This window comes from Natrix helvetica (genome assembly GCF_964273705.1).
Source record: "Natrix helvetica genome assembly, chromosome: 14".
In the NCBI taxonomy this organism is placed as follows: Eukaryota; Metazoa; Chordata; class Lepidosauria; order Squamata; family Natricidae; genus Natrix; species Natrix helvetica.
In genome coordinates, this window is record NC_138564.1 from 12,577,050 (window position 1) to 12,595,637 (window position 18,588).

The 18,588-nt window shown below is 46.2% G+C and overlaps 1 protein-coding gene across 3 annotated transcripts in view; it reads left to right on the forward strand.

The window, feature by feature from the left end:
• The window catches only part of MPHOSPH9 (M-phase phosphoprotein 9), a 23,406-nt gene extending 4,827 nt beyond the window's left edge, over window positions 1-18,579 (forward strand). For 2 of the 3 annotated variants that reach the window (XM_081966630.1, XM_081966631.1), the window contains exons 6-25: window positions 2,806-3,326; window positions 3,715-3,817; window positions 3,982-4,084; window positions 4,489-4,592; window positions 5,721-5,843; window positions 5,944-6,389; window positions 7,070-7,225; window positions 7,676-7,763; window positions 8,738-8,953; window positions 10,040-10,087; window positions 11,016-11,080; window positions 12,430-12,531; window positions 12,805-12,942; window positions 14,040-14,203; window positions 14,459-14,620; window positions 14,711-14,831; window positions 15,211-15,308; window positions 15,826-16,079; window positions 16,398-16,466; window positions 18,027-18,579. In XM_081966630.1, coding sequence (XP_081822756.1) covers window positions 2,806-3,326; window positions 3,715-3,817; window positions 3,982-4,084; window positions 4,489-4,592; window positions 5,721-5,843; window positions 5,944-6,389; window positions 7,070-7,225; window positions 7,676-7,763; window positions 8,738-8,953; window positions 10,040-10,087; window positions 11,016-11,080; window positions 12,430-12,531; window positions 12,805-12,942; window positions 14,040-14,203; window positions 14,459-14,620; window positions 14,711-14,831; window positions 15,211-15,308; window positions 15,826-16,079; window positions 16,398-16,466; window positions 18,027-18,128 — 3,183 coding nt within the window. In that variant the 3' untranslated portion in view covers window positions 18,129-18,579. The remainder of the gene's footprint in view (window positions 1-2,805; window positions 3,327-3,714; window positions 3,818-3,981; window positions 4,085-4,488; window positions 4,593-5,720; window positions 5,844-5,943; window positions 6,390-7,069; window positions 7,226-7,675; window positions 7,764-8,737; window positions 8,954-10,039; window positions 10,088-11,015; window positions 11,081-12,429; window positions 12,532-12,804; window positions 12,943-14,039; window positions 14,204-14,458; window positions 14,621-14,710; window positions 14,832-15,210; window positions 15,309-15,825; window positions 16,080-16,397; window positions 16,467-18,026) is intronic. The other variant, XR_014176473.1, reaches the window with a different exon arrangement.
• The last annotated feature ends 9 nt before the right edge of the window (window positions 18,580-18,588 follow it).

The window sequence follows — 18,588 nt, forward strand, 5'->3', positions numbered from 1 at the left end:
GTTAGGTAGATGTTCCTGGACGCTGAGTTTTGCTAAACAGCTTTAGAAGAAGCGCATAAATCGTAATACGCCTTCTTCACCTTTATGCTCTACTAATGATGGAACTGGCTGCCATTTGAATCAGGACTCAGGAAGGGTCTTGGTTGCCAAATCCCAGGGAAAACTAAAGACTTATTTTGCATTTGCACTTGTAAACACAAAGCTCTTTTGTATCAAAGTTTCTGTTTGAGTTTTCTTTGCTCTCCCAATATTATCAGTCCTCTTTCTTGACACCCTTTTCTCAGACATTCCAGTTCTCACCTCCTGTTAAATATAGTCCTACAGGTGGAAATAGACGCCTTGATAGATTTGATCTATGTGTATTTGGTTCGTTTTAATATTTACACCCTTTTTGGTTACTGTTTCTCCCCCTTCCCTTCCCTGATGGCCCTCTCCAATAATAGTAACCAACTGTTCCTGAAATTGAAACAAATATACAGAGGTATTGTTGCTTTTACCGTTCTCTTTCTCCCTTCCTACGTTGGTCTACATTTTCTTTTTCTTTGCTTAATTTCCGGGCGGATTTTTGCCATTCATCCTCACAGAAATACTCACCTGTGCATCCATGTCTGAGGTTGCGTGTTGCATTGGAGAAGTGAGACTACTTACCCAAAAATAATATTTCCTGCCGTTTGATGTTCGGAAAAGGGTCTGGAAGGAATGCCATTGCACAAAACGTTGCCTGCTCCAAACCTGAGCATTGACTAAAGTGGTTTTGTTTTTTTTTGGCTTAATTCTCAAACTGTGTCCGTGTCCGATTCGTTGCGGTGCTTTTACGCCTTGAGTTTGTCGTGATGTTAACACCGTTCGTTGTTGGTTTAATAGGGAAAAGTTTCTAACTTGTCATTCTTTGTTGAGAGAAGCAAGCTAGCCCAGCCCAATGCTCAAATTGTCTTCTTTCATTTAAGGCCACTTGGATGGATTCTTCTTTTCCCTTTATACTTCCATGCAAAATTTGTTGGGGGGAGAGAGTCTGATTCTGTCTCAGCCAAGCTCCAGGAATGCGTCCATGCATGTGTTGCAAAAAGAGACTTATAAAACAAATTTCTAAGTATTCATTCGTCTACCATAACATATTTTGGCATGTTGTGTGTGTGTGTGTGTGTGCATATATGTGAAAATGTCTCATGGACATGACTAAAACGTGGCTCTTTTTGTGCAGCTAATGAGATGTTGCCTATTTGATTAAAATATTTGGTTTTTAATTAAAGGTCTTCTCCTCCTCTTCCTCCTCCTCCTCCTCTTCCACCTCCATTTCTTCCTCCTCCTCCTCCTCCATTTCTTCCTCTTCCTCTTCCTCCTCCTTCTCCTTTTCCTCCTCCATTTCTTCCTCTTCCTCCTCCTTCTCCTTTTCCATTTCTTCCTCTCCTCTTCTTCTTCCTCCTCGTCCACCTCCATTTCTTCTCTTCCTCCTCCTCCATTTCTTCCTCTCCTCCTCCTCCTCCTCCTCCTCCTCCTCCTCCTCCTCCTCCTCCTCCTCCTCCTCCTCCTCCTCCTCCTCCTCTTCCATTTCTTCCTCTCCTCTTCTTCCTCCTTGTCCACCTCCATTTCTTCCTCTCCTCCTCCTCCTCCTCCTCCTCCTCCTCCTCCTCCATTTCTTCCTCTCCTCTTCTTCTTCCTCCTCGTCCACCTCCATTTCTCCTCCTCCTCCTCCTCCTCCTCCTCCTCCATTTCTTCCTCTTCTCTTCTTCCTCCTCGTCCACCTCCATTTCTTCCTCTCCTCCTCCTCCTCCTCCTCCTCCTCCTCCTCCTCCTCCTCCTCCATTTCTTCCTCTCCTCTTCTTCCTCCTCGTCCACCTCCATTTCTTCCTCTCCTCCTCCTCCTCCTCCTCCTCCTCCTCCTCCTCCTCCTCCTCCTCCTCCTCCTCCTCCTCCTCCTCCTCCATTTCTTCCTCTCCTCTTCTTCTTCCTCCTCGTCCACCTCCATTTCTTCTCCTCCTCCTCCTCCTCCTCCTCCTCCTCCTCCTCCTCCTCCTCCATTTCTTCCTCTCCTCTTCTTCCTCCTCGTCCACCTCCATTTCTTCCTCTCCTCCTCCTCCTCCTCCTCCTCCTCCTCCTCCTCCTCCTCCTCCTCCTCCATTTCTTCCTCTCCTCTTCTTCCTCCTCGTCCACCTCCATTTCTTCCCCTCCTCCTCCTCCTCCTCCTCCTCCTCCTCCTCCTCCTCCTCCATTTCTTCCTCTCCTCTTCTTCCTCCTCGTCCACCTCCATTTCTTCCACTCCTCCTCCTCCTCCTCCTCCTCCTCCTCCTCCTCCTCCTCCTCCTCCTCCATTTCTTCCTCTCCTCTTCTTCCTCCTCGTCCACCTCCATTTCTTCCTCTCCTCCTCCTCCTCCTCCTCCTCCTCCTCCATTTCTTCCTCTCCTCTTCTTCCTCCTCGTCCACCTCCATTTCTTCTCCTCCTCCTCCTCCTCCTCCTCCTCCTCCTCTTCCTCCTCCTCCATTTCTTCCTCTCCTCTTCTTCTTCCTCCTCGTCCACCTCCATTTCTTCCTCCTCCTCCTCCTCCTCCTCCTCCTCCTCCTCCATTTCTTCCTCTCCTCTTCTTCCTCCTCGTCCACCTCCATTTCTTCTCCTCCTCCTCCTCCTCCTCCTCCTCCTCCTCCTCCTCCTCCTCCATTTCTTCCTCTCCTCTTCTTCTTCCTCCTCGTCCACCTCCATTTCTTCTTCTCTTCCTCCTCCTCTACCTCCATCTCTTCTCCTCCTCTTCCTCCACCTCCATTTCTTCCTCTTCCTCCTCCACCTCCATTTCTCCTCCTTCTTCTTTCCAGCACATACAAAATGAAATCAGACGCTTGGGGAAACTGCAGACTCAGAACCCATGCTCGTGTGCCAAACAGGCCTCTTCCATCAGACTTTCAGACGGCTGCCCGTCGCTAGGAAGTCCGATGGGGTTGAAGGCCGAAACCTTTGAAGAAAATGAGCTCTTTACCAGACAGTTCCACCCCGGCCATGCTGACCCCCGGGTAGAAGCCTCCACCGTGCACCAGGAGGGCCTTACAAACAGCGTTTCCATAAGCAGCGGATATGGTACATTATCTACTGCGGAACTCAGTCCCAGCAAATGCGATGACCTTCCGGCCTGCATGGAAGAAATCTCAGAGACAATGACCAAACGGCCGAATCATCCAGCACCAGCCATGGAGGATGTCGTCAGGGCCAGCATTCAGGACAAAAGAGAAGCTTCGCAAACCGCCATCGGACATTTTCCACCTCCGAAGGAGAACGATGGCGAGCTTTCCGCTCGGTTTGAGCCTCAGATTCACGAAGGTCAACCCGAGGAACCAAATGGGTAAACGACTGGTGCTAATTCCATTTGTTAGCTCTTTCTTTAACGTTAAGAGGATGAGTTACCAGCTTTAAAACTTGGCTCTTTAGTCTAATATAGTGTTTCTCAGCCTTAGTAACTTTAAGATAGCTGGACTTCAATGCCCAGAATTCCCCAGCCAATAAGCTTCAAGAGAGGAGGGACTTCAACTCCCAGAATCCCTCAGCCTGCATGCTTTAAGATGCGGTGGACTTCAACTCCCAGAATCCCCCAGCCAGCCATGCTGGCTGGGGAATCCTGGGAGTTGGAAGACCACCCGTGTTAAATTTGCCAAGCTTGAAATATTGCTCTAAGAAATCCCTTGCAGTTTGCAAAGGTTTATTCTCCATGTCTCGGTTTTGTTTTTTGACAGGAAACCTTTAACCTCCTGGGCTCAAAAGATGAAAAAAAACCACCTGAGAAAAACAACCGCGGAAGAAGAGACCGAGCCGGGAAAAGAGGAAACCGTCGACAGTGTAAGAGAGTCGCTGAAATCCAGATGGCAGAGGCGAATGTACATCACAACTTTAAGCCACGGGGATTTTGACTCCCAGAATCCCCCAGCCAGCATGTGGGTGCTCTAGGATTGCCAGTCTTTTGACCGATAAACACCTGTTGTTCTCTTCCCCGTTTGTTGCAGTTACAGATCAACGCCATCGCTGCGGCCGCTGCCCCATCCACCACTCCGTTTTACCTCAATCAGCAACATGGAAGCCAAAATTCTCTAGTCTCTCTCTCGTCAGGTACAGTAGCTTCCAAATTCAATCCTCTCTACCTCTTGTAAGCATGGCAGATTCGTAACAAAGGGGATTGTTTTATTGCCACGTTTCCCCGAAAATAAGACCCCCGAAATAAGCACTTGGCCTTGTTTTCAGGGAGGTCTTATTATTTTTGAGGTGCAGGAGGCAGCGAGCGTGGTCACCTCCTTTTCTTGATCGCCTCGGAGTTCTCCGCAGATTTAACACGCTCCCTTTCCTTTGATTGCACGTCAAAACCCTGCGGGTGTGAAGCTAGTGTGTCAGCCCCACGTCTTCCACAAAAGCGTCGCCAGAACTTTGCCCGAAATCTATATTTCTCTTTCCAAAAATGACATCCGGGCTCTTCGCGATCCTTAAACCGGTTCCCAGGTGCCTCTTTTATCCCGCAGGGCTGACCTATTGGAGATTAGACGAGAAGGAAATGTATCAAGCGTTGCCGAAGAATTTAGGAAATGAATTTTCTACGTTCTCAACAAAGGACTCCTCAGAACAGGTATTGCTAACTTCTCTCTCTCTCTCTCTCTCTCTCTTTTTCTTGTTTTGCTGAATTTTCAGTCTCTCCTCCCCTCCCATTGGCTGGTGCTGCTTGCTCATTGCTTCATGCGTGAAGGGTGACGGCATATGTCAGGTTCCAAGCAATGCACCCATCACAAATCGAACTCCGAGGCATTCCATTTCCTCAAAGAACAAATTTATTTAGCTGCACGGCGCAGTGGTTAGAGTGCCGTACTGCAGGCTGCTTCTGCTGGCTGCCTGCAACTTGGCAGTTCGAATCTCACAAGGCTCAAGGTTGACTCAGCCTTCCCTCCTTCTGAGGTGGATAAAATGAGGACCCAGATTGTTGGGGGGGCAAGAGGCTGACTTTGTAAACCGCTTAGAGAGAGCTGTGAAACACCGTAAAGCGGTATATAAGTCTAAGTGCTATTGCTATCATCTGGGCACGAACTGGTGAAAAGCCACTGCTAAAAGTTCCCAGGCTTTTCACCCCACTATAAGTAGGAGTTTCTTAATTTTTTTCAAAACAATATGTCACACTGTCCAACCAGGATGAGAGCTGGTTGCTTGGTGACTTCATCCCTCCTCCTCTGGCCGGCCAGCCGTTAGAATGCAGCTGATTCATTGGCTAGCTATGTTGTTTTGGCTGAAGACTCCATCCATCTCAGCTCTCCCCCCTTCAGTCCCCAACTGTGTCAATTCATGTGAACATAATCCAGGATACCAAACAAACCCACTCAGATTCAAGCTTGACAGACTGTCCCCCTCAATTGAAGGAACATGTGTTTTTAATGTGTGACGACAATTCTGCTCTCCCCTTATGGCGTTAAGCGGCTCTGTTCCAAGCTCTACTTTTTCCATATAGCAATAATTTTCTACCTTGGCAACTTTAAGATGGGTGGACTTCAACATCTATGCTGGCTGGGGAATTCTGGGAGTTGAAGTTCACGCATCTAAAATTTTCCAAGGTAAAGAAACACTGATTTGCAGTGACTGGTGTCCTGTTCTTTGGAGTTATTCTACTTGCCCCTCTTCCCAAAACACTCTTATGTTCCCACCTAAAAATATACTCCATCGTTGTATTAAATAAACGCTTAAACTCTCAATCTGAATTCTTCCCTCTTAGCTGTCTTCCAGTGACGAGCTGAAGCTTACGTCCTTAAAGGAGATTTATCATAAGAAACAGAAGGAAGATAAGCAACTTGTAGAGTGGAATTTCACCCCTCTCCACTCCACTCATCCCCCAGAGGTAATAACTTGTATTTCACATCTGCCCGTTGCCTTCAAAACGCCCTGAATTGGGTCTTGTCTTATTTTTAATTCCAATCACCACAACGTTTCTTTCACAGATCCTCACGCTCGACCCAACGCTCCACATGAAACCGAACGAGCTGAACGCGGGGCGGCCTTTGCCCAGGTTCTACGCCAGCCCAGAGCGGGCACCGTTGTCTCCCGATTCCATGGCAGGCCCTGCTTTTTCGCTTCCTTCAGAGGCGGATTCCTTTTCTCCCACGAGCACGGTGGTGTCCCCTCGCTCCGCCGAGTCTCCCCGATATGCCCCTCGCTCAGCAGCGGCCTTGCACATGGATCCCTGGGCCGCTTGTGAGTTTCAGAACGCAGCCAACGTCACCAGCTCTCCTCATCGAGACCATGAGATTTTGGACATGGCGGACAACGACAACTTAACCCTCAGGCTGTCTTCCGAAGCCCGGTCCCCGATTCCGTCGGCTGGTAATCGTTTGACGCAGCACGAACTTTCCATGGCTTGCATGGAAGATCCCCTGGTGCTCTCCAAGTAAGATCACCCGCTCAGAATGTTGCTATCAGGGTTCCAAGTAGCAGACTTGTTGTAGCCTGCCAGCAGAGCTGGCAGCAGATTCGGACAGTGAGGAGGGCTGGGGAGGAACCTGGGCCAGTCCTGGAGTCTGGGGAAGGCTCTGAGGAGGGCTCTGTGTCGGAGGCAGAGAGGGCACCAGAGCCATCTGACAGTTATCAGCTGCCTTCAGAGTCAGACATCAGTGAGGCAGAAGAACAGCTGGAGCCTGTTCCCAGTGTGCACATGCGCAGAGCTGCCAGACGAAGGGAAGAGCTAAAGAACAGGGGTCGACTTGGGAGTAAGGCCACAGGGGGACGATGAATGGCCCCTCCCAAAGGGAATAAAAGAGGAGCGACAGGGGAGTGGAGTTTGCAGGAGACCATTAGTTTGTTTAATTGGTTCATTACTCTCTCAGACTCCTGGCCAGGTGTTGCAGATATCGGCCTGGCAGCTCTCCAAGCCAGATAAGGTCTGTGACTGTAAATCCTCCCTTGAAAGACTTTGCCGGAGGTGAATGAGTAGAATTCATGTGCTGTATGTAAATTGTTATCTTGAAGCGCCAGTTTTTTCCTTCAGAAATGTCCAGCAAAGTTGCTAAGATTTTGAATGTTTTGTTCTTTTCTTCTTCTTCTTCTTCTTCTTTTTTTTAAAAAACCCAGGATTAGGCAGAATTTGAGGGAGAAACATACCCGGCATATAACTGATCTCCGAGCGTATTACGAGTCGGAAATTCTCAGCTTAAAGCAACAACTAGAAGCAAGTCATACCGCTCCTTCCGAGGAAATGAAGCAAATCAATCAAAAACTCACGGACAGGTATTGGCTGAGTTGTTTGGAGCAACGTGTATCTTCCCCCCCCCCCCCATCCCTTTTGAAGTGACACCCTCATGGATAAAACTATTTCTGAACCGTCTCATCTTCGGTCTGACACCTGGAAATCAAGTGGCCATTTAGAGATTTGTGAATGAAGGATAAGTTGCGAACAAAACAGGAAGAGCTGCTTGCACTTCCAATAGAAGTGTAGTTGCTCTGAATTTACCGTGTTTCTCGGGCGAAAGTGAGTCATTTTCGGGGTGCCGTTTAGACACGGAAACCTTGGAAGGATGGCCAACATCTCGCGGTAAATCTTCCTTTTTCCAGTATTGTACGAATACAATCCTCGCTGCTGTTAAGACGTGTAATATTAAGTACATACTTACCAATTTTTTCTGATGTTATGCTAATAAAAACAATATACACTTAATGACTCCCTCTTTCAACTTTTAGGTGCGAGCAGCTAGAAACGTCTCTGCACGAAGCCAACGGCTGGATCCGATCCCTTGAAAATAAAAACAAGGCCTTAGAAATGGAAGTAGTAAGTGTACTTTATGGCTTGGATGGAGTAGTCCAGCTGTAACGGGGGGGGTGGGGGTGGAAATTCCTTAAAAAGTGCTGAGCATCGCTTCAAACGTCTTTTTATGGTCATGAACTGGCAGGGAAGAGTGAGAAGGAAGACAGAGAAGCCAAAATATGGCCATGTCTTGGTCAAATGGGCACCGAGGACTCCCACGTTTGGGGAGAAGAATTGCCTTTGAATGAAGTAGTTTGGCACCGGGGAACAGAAGTCTCGGAGGTCCACCTTGGAAGTTTTGGGTTGTGTTGCCAGAGCTCACAGCCTGGGAGAATACGAGAATTCCCCAGCCAGCATGCTTAAGACAGGTGGGCTTCAACTCCCAGAATTCCCCCAGTCAGCATGCTTAAGACAGGTGGACTTTAACTCCCAGAATTCCCCCAGCCAGCATGCTTAAGACAGGTGGGCTTCAACTCCCAGAATTCCCCCAGTCAGCGTTTCTGGGAGTTGAATTTCACCTTTCTTAACAGCTGCTAAGTTGGAAGGACTTTATCGTTGCTAAGTTAAAGCAGGGGTGTCCAAACTTGGCAACTTTAAGACTTGTGGACTTTAACTTCCAGAATTCCCCAGCCAGCTCTGCTGGCTGGGGAATTCTGGGAGTTGAAGTCCACAAGTCTTAAAAGTTGCCAAGTTTGGACACCCCTGAGTTAAAGGAACCTAATAAAACAGAGAATTTGTTCTCCCAAAGGTGCTTTCTCAAGAAGCAATTGGACACCAGAAATTCCAGTTACCTCTTGGGACAACTATGACCTGGGTGACTTCAGAACTTCCCTAGACATGAATTTGTTCTATTTGAGTGTTTTCCCCAATGAAAAACATCTCGTCTCAAATCCGCATCTTGTCCAATGTTACAGCCGGTCCTGCTGGCAGATTTGGTGCCGTCGTCCGACCGGGCTCTCTCTAACCTTGTGCGACTCTCGGCCTCTTTCCCTTTTCAGGCCGATTGGCGGGAGCGCTCCGGTGCCCTCAGTACCACCACCAAATCCTTGCAGGAGCGCATCGAAGAGATGCGCACGAGCGGCAAGGACAAAGATAACACCATCAGCCGCCTCAAGAGGAGACTCCGAGATCTGGAAGAGGCCTTTGAGAAAGCTTACAAGCTCTCTGACAACAAGGATGCCCGGTTAAAAGAAGAAAACAAGATGTTTCAAAACGTAAGTCCCCCAAACCCCCTCTTTTTATTTAAACGGCTGTGAATTATGTTCATTCGCAGCCCATAATGAGTCACAAACAGTTTGTAAGGAGTCCGACAGAAGTCTGCCAAAGTCTTTCGGGATAAGGCTGATAAGCACCCACCTTTATCTCCCTTGAAACGCTGCCAGAAACCTAATTGCCAATTAGTTTTGCAAGGCCAAACGGAGCACAGAGTCAGAACGGAGCTTCAGAGTTTAGACTAGATGAACTAATTGCTTCCTGCAAAGGCTTTCGTCCGTTTGCTTCTCTCTTATGTCTTATGGGAGGGGACAATCATCTCCAAGCCTTACTCCCGAGTCGCCCCTTTTGTCTGAACTGTTCTTGCCTTCTGGCAGCTTCTGCACATGCGCGTACTAGGAACAGGCTCCCCCTGTTCTTCTGCCTTGCTGATGTCAGACTCTGGAGGCAGCACATAACTCCCAGACGGCCCCCGCCCCCTCTCTGCCTCTGACGCAGAGCCCTCGTCCGAGTCTTCCCCTGAACTGCCGATAGCTGAGTAGAAGAGATTTTTCTCCCGTGGAGATTACAGGTCTTTGCTCTTCCTGCTAGCTCAAAGTCATTTCAGTCCCTCCTTATTAAATAACTCCTTCTTGGCTCACACGCTAATGGACTGATAATGTGTGTAAGACTGATTTTTTTTCTTAAATGCCAGCTAGAAATAAGTCACAACAATCATAATCATATTATTTTAACGACCCCGTGGAGTCTGGGCAACTGAATGGAGCTAGCAGAGTGTTTACTGGCCAGATGCTTTTCTTGTCACCAGTACGGAGTGTTGTTCAGCAGATAAATTCTCATGGCACCCAGAGAGAGAAATATCTGCCTCTACCTAGGATCGAACTCACAAGCCTCCTGATTGTGAGGCAAAAGCTCCATCTCTAGGCCACCGCACCTCTCTTAAATAAGTCACAACAATAAAAGGTGGAATTTGCTTAAATTCTGATTTGATCGCTGTACCGGATGCTGCAATCTGTGCCAGCTTGATTTTTATTCTAGAATTTTTGAAATCTTACAAAATAATTTTAAAAATGTTCCTTTTTCGATAGCTTTTGGGAGAATACGAATCCCTTGGGAAGGAGCACGAACGAGTCAAGGTAAGCAGCCAATTTCTTGCAGAGCTGAGTCCAAGAGAATCAAAAACCACATGGGCTTTAGCGGCTCCTTGCGCATGAGTAAAAGCAGGTGTATTTACCGTATTTTTCAGAGTATAAGATGCACCTTCCCCCCCCAAAGAGAGGGTGAAAATCTGAGTGTGTCTTATACACAGAATACAGCATTTTTGGCCTACCGAAACCCCTCCTCCTTTGTAAAAATGGACATGTAAAGGGTTTGGGAGGCTTTCAAAGTGCTCCTGGGGGCTGGGGAGGGCAAAAATGAGCCTCCCAAAGCTCTGCATGCCCCCCCTCTTTTTTTAAAAAAATGAGGTGTGCAGAGGGTTTGGGAGGCCTGCAGAGTGCAAAAACTTTTTTTTTAATGTACCTCTTCAAAATCATGGTGCGTCTTATACTCCAGTGCCTCCTATAGTCTGAAAAATACGGTATTTCCCCCAGAAACAAGCTTTTTGCCCACCAAATGTTTGTCCTTAGGAGAGATGAAAAACCCACCCTTGTCAGCTGAATTTGTCACGATCTTCTATATGTTTGTTTAGACCGCTTAGATTGTCCTGTATCTGAAATAGTGGGCAGCAGCCAGCTAAATGGCCCTCTAGAAACAAGGGGACTTGGGAAGAGAAAACTGTTCAAGCGGATAGTGAAACATCCACCTCAAAAAAAAAGACACGGGGTTAACCAGCCGTGGTGGAGAATGCCAGCCCTCCTGATGGGTACTAAATATGTGATTAATTATTTGCCAAGGACAAACGAAAAGAAGCCTTAGCAAAGCTTTTTTTTTCTCCCCAGGGGAGCTGAAGACAAGTTGAATTAATACTCAGCTGATGAAAGAGAGATACTTAAATCATTCGGTGTTAGTAAAAATCAGTGGTTGCGTTACCCTTAATGTTTTTTTTTCTCTCCTTTCCCACAGGATTCTTTAAATAGTACTGAAAACAAATTACTTGATGCACACACTCAGATCTCTGATTTGAAGAGGTAATATTGGACCCTTTAATTCTAGAAAAGCAACGAAACTACCAAAGCCTCTCCAGTTTTTATATTTTTAATTGCATTTTTATCAGCACGTGTCATGATTAAATTAACTGTCTCTTCATTGAGGGTTACTGTCCAGCAAAGTCGTCAAATCAAATCTAGCAAAGAGCTAGTTTATAAAACTCTGGGCGTAGACCTTTAATTTAAAAAATAATAATTTCAAGTTGAAAGGGAAATCTGACTTATTCCCTTTGTTTCATTCCAATGTTTATCGTTTTCCAAAATTGTCGAGCGTTAGGTCTTTGTCACCAAATATGGAAGAATGATTTAACTCAATCGTAACATTTCCAGCAGTTTTTATTTCTGAGAAAAGTTTTTTTTTCTAAACATACATATAATATAATCCAAAGCATACCTATACATCTTAACAAACATTCTTTGAATATTCAATCATATATCAATTCTTTTTGCCATTAAGCCTCTTCAATTTTTATTTGCTCTTCTGCTTTCCATATTGCAGTCTATTTCGTCTTCAGCTCTCCTTCTCTTCTCCTCTCTACCTTCTTCCCTCTGCCCTCTCTCTCTTCTCTACTTTCCCTTGCTCTCTCCCTCTCCTCTCCCCTCTTTCCACACCTTCCCTCTCTCCTGCTCTTTCCCTCCCTTCTGTTTCCCTCTCTCCTTTCTCTCTTTCTTTCCCTCTCTTTATCTCCCTTCCATTCACTATTTTACGTGGTGTATTTCCACCTTTTAGCAAACCCCATTTAATATCAATGGAATTGGTAATTATATTCCCAATGAAAGAAGCAAAAAAAAAAATGTTTTCCATATATTTCCAGCAGTTTTTAGAACCCTCTATTCTAGCAACTAAAACTGGAATCCTATACAGCAGTGGTGGAGAACCTTTTCGGCACCTAGTGCCCAAACCAGAACATGCGCTTGCGCTGGAGAGCTGGAAAACCCAAAAACCAGCTGGCCAGTGCACATGCGCACACTGACCAGCTGATCTTCCAGCACACACATGCATGCCTGCACTGGAAACCCAAAGAGCAGCTGGCATGCCTGTTTTGGGGGCAATTTTTGGGCTGTTTTCAGGCCATTTTCCGGGCAAAAAACACCCGAAAAACGATCCAGAAAATGGCCCAGAAAACAGCCTGTTTTGGGGGCGTTTTCGGGTGCTCTGGTGCCCACAAAGACCAGCTGGCACCAGAAACCAGAAGTGCAGCTGGTGACAGCGCGAGTGCTTACGGAGAGGGCTCCGCGTGCCACCTCTGGCACGCGTGCCCTACCTTCACCATCACGGATGCACAATATTAACACAGGTAAAATTGATTTTTTTCCCTGCTTTTCTTTAGAACTGTCTCGAAACTGGAAACTCAGGTCAAGCAATTAGAACATGAAAACTCGCTCAAGTTTCGTTCTCTTGCTGAGGGACACTTCGGGCCATCTTATGCCAGGTTAGGAAGGAAGGATTATTATCAGGGCGAGAAAGTCACGTACTGACAACGCCTATTGTAATTTTAAGATGAATGAAAAGGTAATTGACAGGGTTCCAAGTAACCCATCCGTAACAAATAGGTCCCACAAAGAATTGGTTTATTGGACATATCATATTGGCACAGTTCTGGAAATAGCGTCTAATAAAAGTCTGCTTTTTACCGTTAAAACATAAAAAGTTACATTCTCTACTCAAATTCTTCATTATTCCCTGCCCCTCTTTGTCCTCGCAGCAAATTAGAAAGCTTTGACGTGAGCAGAAGAAAGTGGCTGATCCCAGGATCGGAATTTTCAATCTTCACCGGTCAGCCGTTGGCAGCTCAAGAGAGTCTCAACGATAATCGACTGGAAAAAGGATTCACCTCTCCTAGGTAAGGAATATTTTCCCCCCAGATGTTTGCTTGCTTGTTTATTCATCTCAGAAAGCATCACAAATAAAGGCATGCTACACAATATATTATAGGGACGCAGCGGTTCAGTGACTAAGCCACCGAGCTTGTCAGTCAGAAGGTTGGCAGTTCGGCGGTTCAAATCCCTAGCACTGTGTAACGTTACTTGTCCCAGCTTCTGCCAACCTAGCAGTTCGAAAGCACCTAAAATGCAAGTAGAAAAATTGGAACCACCTTTGGTGGGAAGGTAGCAGCGTTCTGTGCGCCTTTGGCGTTGAGTCATGCCGGCCACATGACCACAGAGACGTCTTCGGACAGCGCTGGCTCTTTGGCTTTGAAACGGAGATGAGCACCGCCCCCTAGAGTCAGGAACGACTAGCACATATGTGCAAGTGGAACCTTTACCTTTTACCTTACATGATATAAAATTTAAAATATAAAATACAAGATTAAAATATGGGCAAGTTAAACACAGATCTTGCCCAGAAACTAGTAACATTAATTGCATTCTGTCATGTTGCCATGAGATAGAATAGAATAGAATAGAATAGAATAGAATAGAATAGAATAGAATAGAATAACAGAGTTGGAAGGGACCCTGAAGGTCTTCTAGTCCAACCTCCTGCTTAGGCAGGAAACCCTACACCACTTCAGACAAATGATTATCCAACATCTTCTTACAAACTTCCAGTGTTGGGGCATTCACAACTTCTGGAGGCAAGTAGTTCCACTGGTTAATTGTTCTCACTGTCAGGAAATTTCTCCTCAAGAGATTCTCAAGTGTACCCTCTTTGGGGCACAAAGGACAGATGTACATATGTGTCGTTGTTTGCATGTCATCACATTCACAAAGAGCAAAAGCCAGCAGGTAGCCCCATGTGTTCAGAGTGTGTCTGGATCTCGTATCCGTGTGCGGTCTTATTCTAACGATTTCTAGACTTCCCAGCTTTCGGTTACGGTGTGAGGGTTTAAATTCCAATCATTTAATCTGGTTTGAATCTGGGGGGAAAAAACAACTGCTGTGGCAAACCTTTCAGCGGTGGGATGACCCTTGAGAAGGCTTTCCCCCTTCTTTCTAGGCATCGTTCTCCTCCAGATTTCCTCCTCACCAACGAAGCCATTCAAAAAGAGATCAAAAGTCAAGAAATCCCCATCCTCAAAGCCTTTAAGGAATTCGAAGAAAGGAAGGCTTTGAAGAACCGAGAGGCCCAGGCAGAGAAAGGGACAACAGCAGAAACCAGCAGTAAGTGGCTTTTTTATTATTTATTTTCATTCTCTTCTATTTCTTCCTGGGAACGAGAATTGTTCCTAAGGAATAAAAATGTACCGTGTTTTTTGGAGTATAAGACGCACCTATTCCCCCCCAAAAAAGAGGAAACAGGTGTCTCTACGTACATCCCACATACATAGATAATGAAAATCCGATTTCATGTGGTTGGAAAAAGAGCCCAAATACCTTCCTGAGTGAAACCCTCTCCTCTGCCTTTGCTTATTTCAGAAACAGCCGTTCGGGGTCCAGCTGGGTTCTCCGAGAGGTCCTTGGGTACGAGCCGTTCGCCCGAAAAGAGCAAAGAGCAGCCGAGGCACAAAAAACTCAACTCGTCCAATACCCAGCGATCTTCCTCGCTCCCACCTTCAAACAGGAAGACAAACACACCAAGTAAAAGATTTTGGGGTCTCTAATTTGGTGTTGTTGCTTTTTTTAACCTTCTCTGAGTTTTAAGGAATCCTGCCTCCTTTCTCTTTGCAGCCAAGCGAGAGACCATGTTGACCCCGGTGGCTGTGGCCTACAGCCCCAAGCGGTCCCCCAAAGAGAATTTGTCTCCGGGGTTCAGCCACTTTCTCAGCAGGAATGAAGACTTGATGACCAGGTATTGTCTCCCCGAGCCAAGTAGATCTTCTCCTTATTTTGGTCAAGTTTCTCATTTACTTCGTGCTTTCTTAAATGGAGTCAGAAGGTCGCAAAATGGGATCCCAGGATCCCAGGACATAAAGGTGAGGCAGCTGCCATGCTTCCAAACGTAAGTCCTGTGGCCATGGGGATGCTGGTAATAAGTGTGAAAAGCAGTCCTCTTTTTTTCAGCGCCGTTGTAACTCTGAATCGTCACTAAACAAACTGTTGTAAGGCGAGGTGTTGATTCAGTATCGCAAGGAAGGGAAATGTCAATTTTAGCCGTACGCCCTTGGGAAGGGAGCGAGAGTGAATTCGCACCTCCTTTCAAGGAACTTCCTTCTTGTTTTCGGCGCCAGATTCGATATCCGCTTGGACGAGGTCGCCGCTGCCCCTGCAGTGCAGTACGGCAGCCCCCGGAAACGGCTTCAGTATGGCTCAGGAGGCGACCCACAAGGTAAATTTCACACCAGGTGGGATCCCATGCGCACACTGGGAACAGGCTCCAGCTGTTCTTCTGCCTCACTGATGTCTGACTCTGAAGGCAGCTGATAACTGTCGGATGGCCTTGGCCCCCTCCCTGCCTCAGACACAGAGTCCTCCTCAGAGCCTTCCCCAGACTCCAGGACTGGCCCAGTTTCCTCCCCAACCCTCCTCACTGTCCGAATCTGCTGTTAGATCCGTTGGCCGCTAGTGGGCCACAACAATATGGATGCCAGGACTCCCAAATTCCAGGTGGGCAGAGGACAGGCTCAGACGCTTTGCCAACATTACGAAAGTATAATACAGTTGGAAGGGACCTTGGAGGTCTTCTAGTCCAACCCCCTGCTCAGGCAGGAAATCCTATAACACTTCAGGCAAGCATCTATCCAATCTCTTCTTAAAAGCTTCCACATTCTCTGAAGGTGAATCCGGGGGGGGTGGGGTCGATTTATAATCAGACCTCTCTCGTTTTTTGGGGGACGGACGGACAGGACCGCAGCCCAGCCGCCTAGAAAGCCGCAGAGGTCCGAAGTCTTCCTCCTACCCACAACCTCTGCATTCCAGAGCAAGCAGGGACTCGTCGAGGGGCGGTTACGAAGAGGGCCGCTCCACCGACACCAGCGAGATGGGCTCGTCTTTGGCAGCTCCAGCTCCCTACGAGCCCGAATTCAAGTACGTTTCCCGCATTAAGACCTTGGCGGAGACCGAACGGCTTTTTGACGAGCTGACGCAAGAAAAGCAACAGGTAGACCTGAGACGTGTTGGCTTCTCTTGCCTCTCCCCTTCCTTCACGCTTAAGGTGGGACTAGAACGTCCAGTCTCCTGGTGATTGACCCAAAGTCACCCAGTTGGCTTTCACTCTTAAGACTGGATTACAACTCACCGTCTCCTGATGATTGGGCCAAATTCACCTAGTTGGCTTTCACTCTTAAGACGGGACTAGAACTCACCGTCTCCTGGTGGTTGGTCCAAAGTCACCCAGTTGGCTTTCATGCTTAAGGCGGGACTAGAACTCCCCACTTTTTAAAGCATTCCCTCTTTCCCAATGTTTCCGTGCTGATAGATTGAATCCCAGCTGAGCCGAATTCCTTGCGCGGGAGGAAGGATGACCCTCCAGGCCCGGATAAGCCAGGTATTCCTCCTCCTTATGTCTCTGGGATTAAGTGCGGTGCGCCTGCCTGCAGGCTGTCCTGGGTTTAGGGCAACAATTGGGGAACCAGAATTTCCACCGCTGAGCAAGACGGTTGTTAAATGAATCACACCCGATTTGAGGACCTTTGTTGTTACGGTTTGGCAGTAAATAAATTGAGATAGTATTTACTTGTGAAATTTATTTGGCACCCATCTTGCAAATAAATAAATGATCTCCTTTGTTGGGCGAATCACACAGCCGTTAAATGAATCCGGTTTCCCCCGAATTTGCTTGTCGGATGCTGGGCAAGTTGTAAGTGGCAAATATATTGACCCCGGCACGCTGCAATCCTGGTGAATGCCGGGTGCCAAGCATCTGAATTTTGATGACATGACCCTGGGAATGCTATGACGGTCGTAAGTAAGAAGACGGATTGCAGATCCCATTTTTTTTCCCCCAATCGAATTTTTATTTTTTATCATCTTTATACACATCAGCACGTGAATGGTGTGGTAACTGGGTAACATACATTTCAGCAAACAAAAATATAGTCTTTATTATTCCTAAATAGTACATTTCATTTGCATTATTCCATATCTACACATGCCTTTTAATTAGCATCTTTCATTTCTGAACTATCTATCTGTCCTTTTGTATATTAATATATAATTATTAATACACCTATTAATATATTATTATTATTATTCCCCACTATTTTCTATCCCTATTTTAACTCCCCCCCCCACTTTCATATCGCTATAATATTCAAAGATGTGTTTTCCACCTATTTTGTTGTTCATATTTCCTTAGTTAAAACGAAGTTCCATCCTTCATTCTTCCATTATTCAATATCTCCTTATGCAGTTTTAGTATCAATCACAATCATTTATACATTTAAGAGTACTTCTATTCTTTCCAGTTCTTCAATCCATATCATTCAACATGATAGCAGTCTTCCAATATCTCAGGGGTTGCCACAAAGAAGAGGGAGTCAAGCTATTCTCCAAGGCACCTGAGGGTAGAACAAGAAGCAATGGGTGGAAACTAATCATGGAGAGAAGCAACTTAGAACTGAGGAGAAATTTCCTGACAGTTAGAACAATTAATCAGTGGAACAACTTGCCTCCAGAAGTTGTGAATGCCCCAACACTGGATGTTTTAAAGATGATGTTGGATAGCCATTTGTCTGAAGTGGTGTAGGGTTTCCTGCCTAAGCAGGGGATTGGACTAGAAGACCTCCAAGGTCCCTTCCAACTTTGTTATTCTATTCTATTCTATTATTAATACACATGTTTAGATTAATATATATTTATATCAGATCACTTTTTTTCAGTTTTGTTGCAACCTCCAACCACCACTAAGCAAATATCTGTAGTTCTTAAGAGTTGGCTCTCAGGCTGTGTCCATAACAGACCATGATTTCATCCAGATCACAAATGCCTGTAAAAGCCAAACCCCGAATGTCAGTTCCAGAATCATTGCGGTCTTTTCTTTTTTTTTCCCCCTTTCCCTGATTCTCTCTGGATCCCTAAACGCCTTTCTCTGAATATTCCCCCTCAGGAAACTCTGGAGGATCGCCTGGAAAGAATCAACCGAGAACTGGGATCCATCCGCATGACCCTGAAGAGGTTCCAGATCTTACGCACCTCCACCAACACCTGACGATGGCCTGACTTCATCAGATATACACACCCTCTTTATTTGCACTAAAGTTCAATAATGATGCACTCTGAAAATGCAAAGCGATTTTGTATTTTTCTAAACTCTCCCCAGTTTTTGCAATCATGTCCTCTTTACACACACACACACACGCACACACACACACACATACACAAAACCCCCGATGTTTTGTACTGAGCCACATATTTTCAAAAAAAAACCTATTTTTGTTATACCGGAAGGAGTCGAACTGTTGATGGGTTTTTTTGTGTGTTTTGTTTTTTGTATTTTGCTACTTTTGAAGACGCGGGTTGTTTTTTTTTTTAAACAGACCCGAATTCTTTGTAAGACGCCGAGTTTTTGAGACGTCGATCGTGTTGTTGATTGATTGTGATGGTGCTTTTAGAGGGTAGAAGCCCAGCTTCTGCGACATACGTACGCAGTGTGGACTTTATTTTAAAAT